Below are 17,205 nucleotides of genomic sequence, written 5' to 3'. Positions count from 1 at the left end.
TATTTTAATTATGTTTGTGTGTAGTACAATAGGACACCTTTATCTGTAAGATCAGTATCCACTGATGCACTTATTCATGTTCTGAAAATATTAAAAATATTAAAAGAAAAATCCCTTTTGTTTAAATAAAAACCCCTTTCACGTTTTTTTTCTTAGACAATGTTGCTAAACAAAATGCTAATATAACGAAGAGAGTCAAGTGTAGGGGGCAGTGTTTAACTAACCATTTAATTGGAAGGGAAAATATGAAACATAATAAAAGTAAAACAAATTACATAACTCTAATGCTAATATATCTGTAGCCACAAGTTAAATTAAAAGTAAAATCATCTGGCTAACTCTAGCAGCAACTGAGAAAATAAATACCTGTTCTTCATCAGTCGAATTTCCCGTTTCAATTGTGGATCATCTGTTTTCGTTGACTGGGATGTCAAGGAGACCGGAGACGTCATAACAACAGTCTGTGGGAGGGAAGAGGTGGTCGGTGTACTGCGTATCTGATATGTCTGCATATCACCTGATGCAGCTGTTGAAGAACCAGGGTAAAAAACACAGTAATGGAAGAACTCTTCAGAAAGATAGTCATTTTATATTTTGTACTGAGGCAAAGACACAGAAATACCAAGCATGCATGTATAGATTGGATATTGGTTTTAGAACTGTTTTTTGGTTCTTTCCCTTCAGAATCTACTGTGACAAAACAGCTTAAAGTAATAACAAAATACATACTTGTAACTGTAAAATACTAGCTGAAATCCTGTTGCTTATTGTAGTAAGTTGCACTAGAGTAGGCCTATTGAATCAGCATGTGTAGAGTATATCAGTACATGTAGAAAGAATCTGGTGAGTCAACTACCCCAAACGTTCCATTGGTTAAAGTGGAACTAAGTTAATTGCAACTTACTCTGGTTATGAGTTACTAGAGCAGGCCCATTTGACTCAATGGCACTTAAAGAGGAGTTGACTCACCCCACTGATTCAATGGGCCTACTCTAGTGTGACTTAACTATGCTAAGCAATAGGATTTCAACCAATAATTCATAATTCACTGTAGCTGGCTGCTTTTTAAGCAGTGTCTTACGTCCAGTTTAAAAGTGATATTTCCCAAGCGAATAAGGAAGCAAACAAAAAACCTGACACATAAAAAGCCCCTTTATATATGCAATACTTCACACAGCCAGCTTTCCTTTGAAAATTGTCCTCAGCTGTGACACATGTAGTATAAGGCTATCACCCCAGTTCCTGCCTATGCATGCGAATATTACAAACACAAATGGTTTGTAGGTGTATGCCACAGTCCACAAGTTCATTTTATTTTTAAGTCTAATTACAAGATTCAAATCAGACCCTTAAAAATGCAGACATATACAGTAAACAAATCTGAAACACTAATGTTGCAGAAAAACAGAGTATAAGCCATGGCAATACTGGAAATTAATTTGAACTGTGCTAGAAAATGCCAGCATAAAAACGTTTCTCAACATTTTCTGAATCACCATTGAAGTCAGAAGTATTTAAAAAAAGCAACAACCCAAAAAACTACCATGCATGTAGTTTGAAGGGTGCTGATTACGTATAGCCAAATAGCCTCTATGTGAGAGGAAATTGTAGGAATCAGAATCCAATATTGGAGTTATCCTGTAGTGGGGGAAAAAACTGGTACCAGAGTATAAAAAGTGAAATAAGAACCAACCTTTAGAAACTCAAAAATGCACAGAGAAGATACTAACGATTCTGAATTCCTTGAAGGGGATACTTACTCTGCACTACCACCTGGTTGCTTGGCACAAGTATCTGTTGGCCATCAGATGTCTGGACATACTGCAACAGGGGAGTCCCACCAGCATTTGTAAACGTCTGCAAACCCTGCACTCCCTCTGCACCTGGGCTGCTCAGCTGTAATGGTCCGTTCGGGGCAATGGCAACTTTGAGGTAAGAAAGAACAAATCAGGGGAGATGCACAGCAATCTTTACATCACAAAGAACACGCTCTTCCTCCTTGCGCAGCTGCTGAAGGAATCTTGTACTAAACACATTCCCTTGCCTATGAACAACTTAATTCATTTTGAAATTTACACCTTCCCTTGCCAAATATAATGAATACAAACATTCTCTTCCTTCCAGTGCTAGATTGATGGATTGAAGATTTTTTTAGCATGAGAAGGAAAGAGAAATAATTCCCAGAAAGAAAAAGAAACAGTTCCAGAAGGGACCAAAATAGCAGTATTTTGAGACCAATACAGGGGCGGCCCTCCCATGACGAAGAGTAAGGGTAGACAATTAGTCTTTAATTTGTCATTCTTACAACCCTACTGCCAGAGTACGGGGAGGTATTTGTGGCATTTTTCCCTCCTGTGCTGAAGTAACTTGGCTAACCTTGAATAATATTCACCTTGACTAAGCAGGCAGCACCATTTGTAGCTTTGCAACAGGCAGCAAAATATTTTGGCCTGGCCTGAGATTAACAGCACATTTAACTTTACATCCAATTCCAGTCAGTTGCAGAATGTTCAGTGCAAACATTTATTAATGGTACATACTATATTGTCCAGTGCTGGTTTGGTAAACAGGTGTAGTGACAGGCATAGTGGCGATAGCAGAGTCACCAGGATTTGCTTCATCTCCTTTCCTATCTCGTGTACCTTCAGAAGAAAGATCATTCAAAATTTTCCTGTAAAAAATAACAAAAGAGATGAGGCACATGTTGCTGGAAAATGTCATTTCCAAAAAGAGGATAGAATTAAGTGCATAACTCTTTCACTCCAACCACCTCTTCTCTACTGTCTTTTTGCACATTTAAAGCAAATATGGAACATGTAATATTTGGAATCAGGAGCATTTCAAAGTTAAGGGACGCATTTGAAAATTGAAGACCAATAACGAAGGATAAATATTGGAATAGCTATGAAAAAAAGTAAACAGCATACCTACATTATAGACCAGAACAGCACAACAACGTTGCACCTCTGTACATGTTCAGAGGCCTATCATACTGATTAAAACCTCTACACAGTAGGACACCCTCTATCCACAGCATCAATATCTGCAGTTTCTTATCTATTAAATATCCACACACACCCCGAAATGATGTGTTTCTAAGGTGTATTACCAGGACTGACTACTAGAGGGAACCAGAGACTGTGTCTATATATACGGTTAAGTCCACACAGCTGGACTTAATGACAGACTGGCCTCAGGGTCTACTGCAGCGCTGATCCTGCTTGTCCTTCCAGTTGCATCTGGGCTGCCGCTCTCTTGGCTGGACACTCGGCAGCCGGGCAGGGAGACTCGTCCTCCCTCCCCCTGCCTGGAGTGGCCAGCCGAGTGGGGAGAGGCAGCCCAGGCGCGACTGGAAAGATGGGGGGGGTGTCACTGCCACAACAGGATGCGTGAGTGGACGGCCCGGTCCCAGGGGCCAGACTCTTGTTAAGTCCAGTTGTGTGGGGATATTTGCACACGAATACCCCCATCTCTAATAGGGTTCACTATTATCCTTGGTTTCCTGCATGCGGGGGGTGGGCGGGCTGCAAACTGATCCTCTGTGGATACTGCAATCCTACTGTATACAATTGAAGGAAGCTATGAAACAGACACTATCTTATATGTGCAGCAAAAGTACATGGGGATTCGGGGCGGCGGTTAAAGAAAGTTTGGGAGAAAATACTGCAAATTTTTAGGGAACTGATGTGACCTACATGACCATTCAGAACTGTATCAGCCTCAATTAAAGGACCACTGCTTAAGCTTGAGTGTGTGTGTGTGTGTGTGTGTGTGTGTGTGTGTGTGTGTGTGTTTGTTTGTGTATACACACACACAGTGTGTTCAATAGCATTTTGATCAAACATCTTTTAAGAAATTTCAGACACGACACATCAACAAACTGCAGCAACCCTTTTTGAGGACAGTGGTTAGAATGGTGAACTAGGACTTGCAAGACTGGGGTTTTCGTGTTCAGAGAGCCATGGCACTCTCTGTGCTACCTTGGGCCAGTCACTCTCTCTTAGCCAATCATCATCATCATCTGAGAACTGCAGAGCTGGAAGGGACCCTATGGATCATCATCCCGTCCTTGTAAAGGAGGCATAGAAGGGAATCGAACTCCCAACCTCTGGCTCCACAGCCACTGAGCTATTCAGCAGTTCTATATAAACATATAAAACATATAATTTTTTTGAGAAAGAAAGAGAGAGAAAACTGATTAAATGAATAAATAATGCAACAAGTAGCTATGCCATACAAAATTACCCTCTCTCTTTTATAGCAGCACATTCAGAGGTAGCAAAATTATGGAAATTAAGTCATATATGCACACCAAAGGTGGCACAACAGGGTTGGCAGGTGTCATTAGCTGAGAAACCCATTCACCATGAGAGGTGAATTTAACCAAGCTAGTCAATTTTATATAGATAAAGGCTGAGAATCAGTAGTATGTCACAACTAGTGTGTCAATCAGTGAGGGTTTGATGAGTTAACTCCTCTGTACATTCCAGTGATTCAATGGGCCAACTCCAGTTGCAATTTACTATTCTATTTCAGCTATAGTTTCCATATTTGATCTTCATATGGCAGGAGGTTTGAAGATTCCCTGCCCCTCCTTTTGTTAATAGAGATCACTGTGGAAGGATGTCTTAAGCAACTGAATAGGTACGCTGTGTAATACAGTACTTTATTGTATCTATTATAATACTGATACTGTATGAGGATATTTCTGGAGAATAGTAATAGGAGCCTCATGCTGCAGTGGTTGAAACTGCAGTACTGCAGTCAATACTCATGATCTAAGTTCAATCCCAATGGAATTAGGTAGCCAGCACAAGGTTGATTCAGCCTTTTATCCTTCCAAGGTTGATAAATGGAGTACCCAATTCACTTGGGGGGTGGGCAATGTGTAGCCTGGATAATTAAATTGTAACTGCCCAGAGAGTGCCTTAAATGCTATGGAGTGGTATATAAGCAACACACTTAATGATAATCACTTGTTATGTAAAGTAATGTTTTAAAATTTAATTGTTTAATGAAAAAGCTATGCCAATAAATAAATATAGATACAGACATAGTACAAATACTACTCCCGCAGATAATTCCATGTATCAATTTATTTTATTTATTTTATTTATATATTTGATTTATATCCCGCCCATCTGGTCTATTCGACCACTCTGGGCGGCTTTTCAAAATAGACAAAACTAAAATCCATGGGGGGAAGGCACACTACACATTATTTATTTAATAAATAATGATCAGAATGTATCATTTCTTTTTCTATAAAATATTTAAAAGGGCTTACAACAAAAGATAGAGACAACATGCATGAGAAATAAAAACAGCAATTTTGATCTACTAAACCAAAAAAAAAAGGGGGGGGGAGGAAGTAAGCTCAAGAAAACTGTCCAAGGAAGGTATTCTCCAAAATTTAGGAAAACTCACATAAGCAGTCTTCACTGACCATCTAAACATAAGCTATGATTGAGCTAAGATGACTTCACATGGGTAGCTATTCCAAATACTGGACATCATCACTGAAAAGGCTTTGTTTGATACCTACTCACAAAATGAAATTCTGATGATGATGATGAGGCATAAAGCAGTGCCACAGAGGGAGAATAAAATAATCCATCTGGCTTACATAAAAGCACAAAATTGCTGAAACAATCTAGTCACAGATCATTTAGGCTTTAAAGATTAAAAAAAGAACCTTGAATAAAATTTGTGAATAAGCAAGGTTTGCAAGGCGAGTCTTGCGACACCTCCTTTATAGTTGTTTAACCTAGAGAGGGGAGAGCAGGAGTGACTGAGGTAAAATGGGTAATAGATGCCATATGAGGTAAAACTGGTAAGAACACCTGTCCATTACTGCAAAGTGACTGTTACATATACATTACTGACCTATAAGATGGACGGCGTGCTAGAATACCTCTAGCTTTCTGTGAAGAGTCTATGCTATCCGAGGAATCTTGTGAATCCTCACTTTCTGACAAAGATGCCTAAAAGAAACACACATCATTTTGTAGAACACCATGAGACAATAGTACACACCTTCTACGTTTGCCAAGGCAACTATGAAGATTTTTTTAAAGTGACAACAGTTTTTCAATGAATTGCAATACAGTTTGTTACAGTACTACGTTTCAAGGAATGGAAGTTTCAAAGAATACATTATCACTAGATATATAAGCTAAATGTGTGTCATTATTTAAACTACAATTTTAAATATGATCTTGAGAAGAGGTCAGAGTTCTAAAGTAACTCATTGGCTGAAATGCAGTAGTAAATTGCAACTAGAGTAAGCCCACTGAATCAGTGGAACATACACAGATGTTGTCCCACAAAATCCCCAGTGATTCAATGGGCCTACTGTAGTTGTGATTTATTACTGTATTTCAGCCATTGTAATGTGAGGTAGGAAAAAAGCACAATGCATATAAACTCAGCATGTTTATATGCAGACCCATGAGAAGAATGTTGGAAAACATTTTTGGAATGGCTATAAAATATTTGAGTCAGATATACGATAGTGATCACAGTTTTATCTGCAATGTAAATATTTTCAGCATCAAAAAATAAATCTTAGCATTTTTCCAATTGGAAATTTATCAAGGTCAAATGTATGACACTCAAAGTCCTCAGAGTACTATAAGATTTATAACACCCCTTGGTAATTTGAGTCTGTGGTAGTCCATTACAGATGGCACTCATGAAATTAACCTGAAAGGGTTAATTTGAGTGTGAAATCAGATAACCTTTTCCAATCATACTACTGTTCATCTGGATATCAAGGTATAAGTTGCTTAAATGCTCCATCTCTCTTTGGAGGATGAGAATAAACCATTGTTTCACTCTTGGTGTAGTTTTCCAGACATCCATGTAGTGTGGGGAAAAGTAAAGATTAGCTGATGCCTATGTAAGTTCATTGCTTTTTAAATGTTTCTAATTTTGCAACAAGGCAAGATTTTAAAAAATTACTCCTTGTTCCACACACGCACGCACACATTTAGATAACCCAGAGTTTTGTGGGGGGATATCAAGACATGTTTCTCAAGGACTCCAGCAGTGTATTCCCCATGAATCTTTTTGCCAATTTTACTAGATTCCCCCCACTTGGTGATTCCAAAGAAACACAAAGCTCTTTTTTATATATTCACTGGTAGAGTAACAACATGAGATCCAAAAGAAGACACACAGTTCCTGGAAAGTATTTCAGTTAACACTCATCCATCAGCATTTAAAGAAATGAAAATAGCAGAATATTTTGTATTGAATTTGTGGCGACATATTTTCTGAATTCACAAGAATTCTAGTATGTTGAGAGTTAGCAATAGGGTTAGATCTAGATTTATGTAACTTGTACAGTGGTGCCTCACTTAACGACAATAACCCGTTCCAGGAAAATCGCCGTTAAGCGAAAACATCGTAATGCGAAAAAAACCCATTGAAACCCCTTCAATGCGTTCCAATGGGGTCAAAACTCACCATCCAGCGAAGATCCTCCATAGGGCAGCCATTTTCACTGCCTGTCTTGCAAGCAATCCGTTCCAGAAAACAGCGGGGAGCCATTTTGTTTACCCGGTGGCCATTTTGAAACCACAGATCAGCTGTTTAAAAAACACCGTTTTGCAAAGAATCGGTTCCCGAAGCAGGGAACCCATCATCGCAAAGTGAAAAAAACCCATTTAGACCATCGTTTTGCAATCGCAACTGCGAACGCAAAAAAGATAGTTGTAATGCGGTTTTGTCATAATGCGGGACAATCGTAAAGCAAGGCACCACTGTATTTCCTTAACCCACTGAAAACTACAGTTGCTCTCACTTTGAATGGGAACAACTAACACCATGATTTTGCTTCAAATAGAAAGATTGAACATAATGATTTTTGTACTAACAATCAGAAAATGTTATGTCTGCATCCTGGTTCACAAAAACAAAAACAAAGAACAGTATGAGACCTCTTTTTTTTGTCCTTCTACATTATAATGGCTGGGGTAAAAATTATCCCACTGGCATAAAGCATCAGATTTACTGGGACAGTTGTCCTTTAACAATCCTGTACATGGCAAGTGGCTTAAACTCAGGGGCACTGTTTAAAATTCTTCAAGTGAGGACATTAAAGTATGCCTACCTTGTGAGTTTAGTTCTGTCTCAACTGTGCAATAAAAACGTAACGGGAGAACTAAAATGTTGCATCCTGATTATGGTCTTTGAGAGCAAAGTAAAACAAAAGCCCGAAGCTGCAAATTTTGTATCCTACATTGCATACTAGGTGTTCCTCCTAAGAGAAGGGATGGTTTCTTTGTCCTAGAAACAAAATCATGTGTTCGAATCTCTCTCTTTATTTGAAGCAACATCACTGTGTTTGAATCTCAACAGCTATTACATACAGCACAGGAATTTCATTTCTAAGCAACAAAACATGTACAGTATGTGAGATAAGCTAGTGCTCACTGGGACTGGTAGGGCAGGAGGGCAAAGGCTGGACGAAATCAAAGTGAACCATGGCTGGACTAATTTCACTCCCCCCCCACCTCCTGAAACACAACTTCGTAATGTTTAACAGCTGACAGAGAGAGAGAGAGAGAGAGAGAGAGAGAGAGAGAGAGGAGTCTCTCGTGCAGATCTGGTATGCTTCCATAACATGATAACTGTACTTGATTCCCTGCTGGAAGGGACTGCAGCCTCTGTGCCCTTTCTAGCCATCTTACCTTCCAGTTAAGATAATGACAAGATGATAAATGGCAAATTTAGAGACAGTTTTCTGCCAAGGACAGATGTTCAAACAACACAACCCATCCCATAAACAAACATATATATAGACAGAGGCCTCTGGAAATATCTTCTGGTAACTAAGTAGGTTGATGGTCTGATCTCTTCTCAGCATTCTTGGATGTGGACTGATAATTTCTCCTGGACTAAACTCTGAAATAGAGATAAAGTGGGTGACAGAATGGCTGGGACGGGCAGACTTCTTGGGCTAATAATCTTCTTGTTAGTGATAGGTGTGGAGGAAGAAGGTCCAAAGCAACCTGAACATGAGCCTATTTGAGGCGGATCTCCATGCTAGAAGATAACAGTTCCACACCACAACCATACACATTCATGTAATTCTCTCTCCCTGTTTGCAAGATACCTTAACATGCGTATTTGCTCTGATCAAAAAGGAAAACATCCCAAACCAAGAGATGTTTAATGTCTGAGGAAGTGGATGTGATCCACAAGGCTCACGCTATAATATAGTCTTTAAGGGATCACAACATTTTCTCTCTTTTTCTTTCTCCTCCTCCTGCTCTTATACACTTACACAGACTAACACAGCTACTTCTTCAAAAACTGTCTCAAACGAAATAACCGAAGGGGTTTTCCTCTTCTACTACCAAATAAAATAAAAGAAGGAGCTGTTCTTCAAGGCAGTCATCATGTATATACCCTTGAACTCCATGGTCAAGACCACACGTTTCTGGTCTGAAAGGGGGTCTTTCAAGTATCAGAGAAAACAAGAAGTAAAGCAGCAGCCTAACCATCCACATGTGTCAGTGTTCTGTTACTCTCCTACGGTGTTCGGAAAAAACTTTAGGCAACAGCTATTCCCAATTCAAAAATTCATTAATTATATCTCAAACATAAAAACCTTCGCTCTGTGAATCACCGCCTATACGGGCATCGTTTTGCGATCGCATTTGCGATCGCAAAAACGGCCTCGTAGAGCGAATTCATCGCTCTACGAGGCGCCCGTTGTGCGAGGCACCACTGTAATTTAAGCTTCACATAACTGTTTGGCATGTTATTTGCAGGATCAACCTATGATATTTGCTTCCTGAGGCAAAGAATACAAAATTCCCCCATCCCCACATAATGATCACATCTGAACTGGGACTTGAGTATTAGAATTCTAAAGCTGTAGTGCTGAACGGGAAGCCCAAGGGCCATGGAGCCCAGCTCCTTGCAGAAGCAGGAAATCCACTGTTAAAGCAACCCTGACAGGTGGTTGCCTAACTTCCGATGAAAAACCTCTAGAGGCAGACTGTTCCACTGTCAAACAGATCTTAACTGTCAGGAAGATCTTCCCAACGTTATGTCACAATAGCCTTTTTTGTAGTTTGGATTCATTACTTTGAGTCCGATGCCCTGTAGCTGGGACAAAACAAGTTTGCTCCCTATTCCACCTGACAGTACTTCAAATATTTGAAGACAGCACTCAGTTTTCCCTTCTCTAGGCTCAACATGCCCAATTAGCTCAACCATTCTTAACAGAGCTTGGTTTCCAGACCTTTCTTCATCCTGATAGGTCTCCTCTGGACACATTTATTCTTAAATGGTGGTGTCCAGAACTTAACTTGTTACTTGTTGATGGGACTGTACATGCAAACAGGGGAAACAAGGGAGTTTATATGGCAGCCAGAGCACTTCCTTTCAATGTTCTATCACTACTATATGGTCCTTAGCACCTGCCAGCTACAGTAACTGCCACATTCTGCCTACCGATATGGCTTATATACCAAACTGTGTTCTATATGGCAACCAAAAACAGGGCAAGTTCTGTTACTACATGTAAGCACTTTAAGTCAGTAATACAGGAAAATGCTCAACAGTGTATCTGAGAGCCAGGAATAGAACTTTCAAATCTCATTCTTCATCACTACTAGTCTGACTATGTATATAGCCCCCTTCACGGATTGCTGTCTTGTCCTGGCGAAGGGGCTTGAGTAATTCAGAGAAGCTATGGGCTATGCCGTGCAGGGATACCCAAGACGGACAGGTCATAGTGGAGAGTTCTGACTAAACACGATCCACCTGGAGCAGGAACTGGCAAGCCACTCCAGTATGGAGTGAAGAAAACTTCATGGACAGAAACAAAAGGCTAAAAGATATGACGCTGGAAGATGAACCCCTCAGGTCGGAAGGCATCCAACATGCTACTGAGGAAGAGTGGAGGACTCTTCCTCAGTAGCATGTTGGACGCTCCACAGCTAATGAAGTGGTTGGGCCAAAGCCGAAAGGACGCTCAGCTGTGGACACGCCTGGAAGTGAAAGGAAAGTCTGATGCTGCAAAGGAAAATACTGCACAGGGACCTGGAATGGAAAATCTATGAATCTTAGTAAGCTGGATGTGGTTAAACAGGAGATGGCAAGAATAAACATTGACATCCTGGGTGTCAGTGAACTAAAATGGACAGGAATGGGCGGATTCAATTCAGACAATTATCATATCTACTATTGTGGGCAAGAATTCTGTAGAAGAAATGGAGTAGCCCTCATAGTCAACAAAAGAATGGGAAAAGATGTACTGGGATATAAACTCAAAAATTATAGAATGATTTCAATATGAACCCAAGGCAGATCTTTCAACATGACAGTAATCCAAGTTTATGCACCAACCACTGATGCTGAAGAGGCTGAAATTGACCAATTCTATGAAGATTTACAACACCTTCTAGAAATGACACCCAAAAAAGATGTTCTTCTAATTATAGGGGACTGGAATGATAAAGTAAGGAGTCAAGAGATAAAAGGCACAACAGGTAAGTTTGGCCTTGGAGTTCAAAATGAAGCAGGGCAAAGGCTAATAGAGTTTTGTCAAGAGAACAAGCTGGTCATCACAAACACTCCTTTCCAACAACACAAAAGGAGACTCTACACATGGACATCACCAGATGGGCAATACCGAAAACAGATTGATTATGTTCTCTGCAGCCAAAGATTTAGAAGCTCTATAGAGTCAGCAAAAACAAGACATGGAGCTGATTGTGGCTCTATCATCACCTTCTTACAGCAAAACTCTTAGCTTAAACTGAAGAAAGTAGGAAAAAGAACAGGTTACTTACCTGTAAACATGGTTCTTTAAGTGGATTCTCTATGAATACACACTGATGGGTTAAACAGCGCCTGCGCTGGTTCCTCTCGGAATTTTCCAGAGCTATGAGGGAAAAGATACAATGTTTGAGTTGCCCTGCACTGCGCAAGTGCAGCCCGCCAAAAATCCCCAGTTCCATGTGCCCGCACATAGAGAGAGTTGGAACTCAGTCAACAGTGACGGACACGTGGGGAGGTTGGGCGGGTCGTGTGTATTCATAGAGAATCCACTTAAAGAACCATGTTTACAGGTAAGTAACCTGTTCTTCTTTAACGTGGTTCTCTATGAATCCACACTGATGGGTGACTACCAAGCTACTTACAGGATGGTGGGCCGTCACTGCAGCAGTGATGTAAGGATAGCCCTCCCGAATCTGGTCTCATTCTTGGCCCTGAGGTCCAGTCTGTAGTGCTTGATGAATGTGGATACACTGGACCAGGTAGCTGCGCGACATATATCGGGGATGTCAACCCCACGCAGCAGGGCCGTGGATGTAGCAACAGCTCGTGTGGAATGAGCACGCAGGTTTTCAGGGAGAGGTTTGTGCTGCAACTCATAGGCCAACGAAATGGTGGAAACCAACCATCTGGAGAGGGTCGACGTCGAAGCAGCAGTCCCTTTACGTTGGCCATAGTAACACAAGAACAGTCTCGGGACCTTTCTGAAGTCCTTGGTCCTGGAGATATAAAAGGACAACGCACGACGAACGTCTAAACAGTGGAGTGTGCGTTCAACATCCGAAGAGGGTTCGGAAAAAAGAGTAGGCAGCAACAGAGGTTGGTTGACATGAAAGTCTGAGACCACCTTGGGGAGGAAAGAAATATCTGGGTGTAACACCACCTTGTCCTTGAAAAATTGGAGGTAAGGGGAATCAGCCCGGAGAGCCGCCAATTCACTAGCCCTACGGGCAGAAGTGATGGCGACAAGAAACAAAGTTTTGAGGGACAAAAACTTCAGGTCACAGGTAGCCATTGGCTCAAAGGGGGGACGAACCAGTGAGTGTAGTACTGTCTGTAAAGACCACTGAGGTAATGGTCTTCGCACAGGGGGTCTCATGTTGGTCAGACCTCTGAAGAAAGCTTTCACCGTTGGATGGGAAAACCATCTGGAGGATTGAGATCCCTTGGGTTGGAAAGTTACAATGGCTGAGGTGTATACCTTTAAGGTAGACTTAGATAAACCAAGATCGAATAAGTGTCTGAGATACAGTAGCAATGTAGATAAAGAGACGGGAGATGCTTGTAAACCCCGCTCCGTAGCGAATTTGAGAAAGCCTTGCCACTTGTGTTGATAGAGGCGGATGGTAGAAGGCTTTCTTGCCTTGTCAAGAACTTCCATTATTGACGGGATATCCTCCACGCTGTCAATTGGAGGGAGTCGAGGTCGGGATGGAAGATCGACCCCGAGTCCTGAGTTATTAGGTGAGGAATGAGAGGAAGCTTGACCTTGTCGATTGCTATCTGCAGAAGTAGAGAGAACCAAGGTTGTCTGGGCCACCAAGGTGCAATCAAGATTGCTTCTGCTTGCAACTGGAGGGCTCTGACTACTGACCTCTGAACCAATGGAATGGGAGGAAACAGGTAGAGAAGGCCCTTGTGCCAAGGGATCATGAAAGCATCTCCCAATGATCCTGGGCCCCGTCCTGCCCTGGACGCGTAGCGGAGACACTTCTTGTTGGAGTGCTTGGCGAACATGTCGATTGTCGGAGTTCCCCACCTGTGGCAGAGTTCCTGAAAGATCTCTGAGTCCAGTTCCCATTCGTGACTTTGAGTGGGACGGCGACTGAGCTCGTCTGCAACGATGTTGTCTGTGGTGGCTATGTGGATGGCTACCGGGTAGATTTGCTCCTGGTAGCACCACTCCCAGAGATGTATTGACAGGAACAAAAGGGACTTTGATCTTGTTCCTCCCTGCTTGTTCACATAAAACATCGCTGTGGTGTTGTCTGTGACGAGCTGAATCGCCCTGCCTCTCACTAAAGGTAGGAAGGACCTCAAAGCCTTTATGATGGCTAGCAGCTCCAGGTGGTTGATGTGCAAGCCCTTCTCCTGAGGGGACCACAGGGCGTTGATCTGATGCCCCTGGCAATGGGCGCCCCATCCGAGTGGACTCGCGTCCGTAGTGACTTGAGTTGTCAAATGAAGAGGACGGAAGGGACGTCCCACCAAGAGGTGAGGTGGGAAAGTCCACCACTGAAGCTGTTGTGCCAGCTCCGGGGTGACAGTAAGAAGCTTGTTTGGACTGTCGAGGAGTGGATCGAAGAGGGACAGCAGCCAGATTTGAAGTGAACGCATCTTGAGGCGAGCATGGGACAAGGTCGCCGTTGTAGAAGCCATGAGGCCTAGCAGATGTTGCGCAAGGCTTGCTTTTACTCTTGTCCTTGGCCTGAATTTCCTGATGGCTTTGTGTAACTTTCGGATGCGTTCTGGAGGCATGAACATCCGAGCGTGCACTGAGTCTAGCCTCGCTCCGATGTAGTCCACCACTTGAGATGGGTTCAGCTTGGACTTTTCGTGATTCACGGTAAGACCTAGTGATTGTAACGTCTGGAGAACATACTGAGTGTCCTCTAAGGCCTGATGTTTTGAGGTCGAGACAATCAGCCAGTCGTCGATGTAGGGAAACACCTGGATCCCCTGGAGGCGCAGGTATGCTGCCACGGGAGCCATGCACTTGGTGAAAGTCCTGGGTGCTGTGGAAAGGCCGAAGGGTAAGGCCAGAAACTGAAAAATGGTGTTGTTGAAGAGTAGGCGCAGATATTTCCTGTGGCTCTTGTGTATGGTGACATGGAAATATGCGTCTTTTAGATCCAGGACCACAAACCAGTCTCCTTGCCTCAGAAGATGGAGAATGGACTCTAAAGTCACCATCTTGAACTTGCGTGGTTTGAGAAACTTGTTGAGGCTTCTCAGATCGAGGATGGGACGGAGTCCCCCGTCCTTCTTTGGTACCAGAAAGTATCGGGAGTAAAAACCGTCGAGGACATCCTCTGATGACACCTTCTGGATGGCCCCTTTCTGAAGGAGAGTCAGGATTTCCTCCTCTAGGATTGGATCGAATGATGTAGGGTTGACCTGTCCTAGAGGAGGCAACCTTATAAACTCCAGGCGGTAACCGGAGGTGATAATGTTGAGAACCCAGATGTCGTTGGTGATGAGAGTCCAGTTGTGAAGGTAAGGAGAGAGGCGGGTGGTGTGGGAGGGTGACGGTGGAATGGCCAGGGCGTCAAAGGTACTGTTTCTGTTTTCTTCCAGGTGCTTTGAAGGACTGCCTCTTACGGGACGGTTGGGGTCTGAAAGCAGCAGATGAAGAGGAAGAAGCTTGAGGTGGACGTTGGGAAGAATTGCCTCCATAAGGACGGTAAGTACTGGTGGAAGGCTGTTGGTAAGACTGGGTGGTGTACTTTGGACGCCACTGAGGTTTGGATTGTCTAGGTGGAGGTTGGACAGAATAGGACTTGGCTGTTTTCTTACTTTTATGTAAGTTTTCCAGGTTCTCATCAGTACTCTGGCTGAAGAGGCCTGTGGCATCAAAAGGTAGATTTTCTACTCTAGTCTTAATGTCCTCAACAATGTTGGCTGAGCGCAGCCAAGCATGCCTTCTCAGAGTGATAAGGGAAGCAAAATTCTTGGACGTGGCCTCTGCTACATGGCGGGCGGCTAGTCGTTGGTATTTAGATACCGTGAGAGCTTCCGCATGAGTATCCAGACAGAGCTGTCTAATGTCGTCTGGAGCCATTTGAAGGGCTGGAAGAACCCTGGACCAAAGTTGTTTTTGGTAGGCACCCATAGCCACTAAATAATTCACTGCATGCAGGGTAAATGTGGTCATAGAGTACATTCGACGTGCCAGAATCTCTAACTTCCTGCCCTCCTTGTTGGTTGGGGTAGGATGACCTTTTGCAGGAGTCTTAGTGGAGCTAGACTCCACTATTAAAGAGTTGGGTGCAGGATGCATGACCAGGAAAGAGGTGTTGTCACCATGGATCCTATAGAGATTCTCGGTTCTTTTCGAAATCGAGGTAGCATTGGCCGGGTGGTCCCAGAATTCCTTAATAAGATCCATCAGTTCAGGTATGAAAGACAAACTGACTGGATGCGTTCGCTCGGCCTCAATATCCCCGAAGATGAGATTTTCTTCTCTTCTTGGGGACTGTTCAATTGCAAGCTTCAAAGCCTGCGCCATGCGGCCAACCATTTGGGTGTAGGAAGAAAAATCTTCCGAAGGAGAGGATGGCTTTAAGTTCGCTGCCTCTGGGGGCAAAGGTTCCCCCGGGATCGGAACTTCCAAGGACACCTCCGACTCGGTGTCGTCTTCCGCACCGGAAGATTCCTCTCCGGGATGCTCTTCCTCTGAGTGGTATGGAGAGGATGGAGGACGAGGTACTTTCGGCCCCGAAGGTGTCTTTTTCGGGGCCGGAGGACACTCCTCTGCAGGTCGTCGAGGTGGCGCGACAGGCGGTGCAGTCGGGGCATCCGTCGGCGCCGTAGGCTTACCGGAGCCCGTTTCCGAAGGTCTATTCGGGGACGGGGTTCGACGCGGAGAACGTGACCGAGAGGATGAGGAATAGGAGTACTTAGATCTCTTTCTCCTATGTCTCCTATCTCTTGAGGTAGAAGAGGACTCGGTAGAAGAATCCCTTCTTCGCCGTCTCCGGTGGGACCTCTTCCGACCCCGACTGTATTCTGAGTCGGACGGTGAGGAGTCCCTTCGGCGTCGGTGGCCTCGACGGTGCCTGCGTCGATGACGGGGTTTTTTCGGCAATGGTTCGTCGTCGGCAGAGTGTGAAGCTGGACGCCGAGGGACTGGATCTTCGACTGGCTTGGTAGGTCGACCCCGTGGGGGGGGGGAGAAGATGCCGATCGACCCGACTCCGAAAGGAGTGAAGGAGATCGGGTGGTACGCCCGGTAAGTATTGGGCTGAGCGGCATGCTTTCGGCGCCGGCAACGACCTTGTCGAGCTGGCTAACCGTAGGCGATTTTCCCAAATCCACCGGAGGCGGTTGGCGAGGTGGAATGGGGGCACCTAAGTCGGAGACCGAGTCTCGGTCCCGAGAAGACTCCTCAAGAAATGGAGAAGGAACCGAAGCCGAGACAGGTGGGACGACCAGGGTAATCTCCTTGGTCTTCGCCTTAGCCTTCGACGCCGCCTTGGACGGACCCTTCTTCTTTGTCGGTGCCGAAGTTGAAGAAGAAGGAACATCAGAGGAAGACTTCTTTCCAGTAGGCAATTTCTTAGATTTCGCTTTGGAAGCCTTCGTGGACACCTCCTTGGATGTCGAAGGAGGGGAAGAGGAGACCAAAGTGACCGATGAACGAACGGTGGAGACCGACTGAACGGATTCCATATCTGACGGTTGTGA

The 17,205-nt window shown here is 43.7% G+C and overlaps 1 protein-coding gene across 13 annotated transcripts in view; it reads right to left on the bottom strand.

The window, feature by feature from the left end:
* ATF1 (activating transcription factor 1) overlaps positions 1–17,205 on the bottom strand; it is a 44,102-nt gene that overhangs the window by 2,140 nt on the left and 24,757 nt on the right. For 11 of the 13 annotated variants that reach the window (XM_020784245.3, XM_020784229.3, XM_072990906.2 and 8 more), the window contains 4 exons: positions 5,887–5,984; positions 2,541–2,671; positions 1,761–1,925; positions 367–526 (listed from right to left, as the gene is read on the bottom strand). In XM_020784245.3, the coding sequence (XP_020639904.1) occupies positions 367–526; positions 1,761–1,925; positions 2,541–2,671; positions 5,887–5,984 (554 nt within the window). The other 2 variants (XM_072990908.2, XM_078384410.1) reach the window with 2 other exon arrangements.

This window comes from Pogona vitticeps, chromosome 2, assembly GCF_051106095.1.
Source record: "Pogona vitticeps strain Pit_001003342236 chromosome 2, PviZW2.1, whole genome shotgun sequence".
In the NCBI taxonomy this organism is placed as follows: domain Eukaryota; kingdom Metazoa; phylum Chordata; class Lepidosauria; order Squamata; family Agamidae; genus Pogona; species Pogona vitticeps.
The sequence above is the reverse complement of the archived record's forward strand: the minus strand, read 5'-3'. Positions and strand labels throughout refer to the sequence as shown.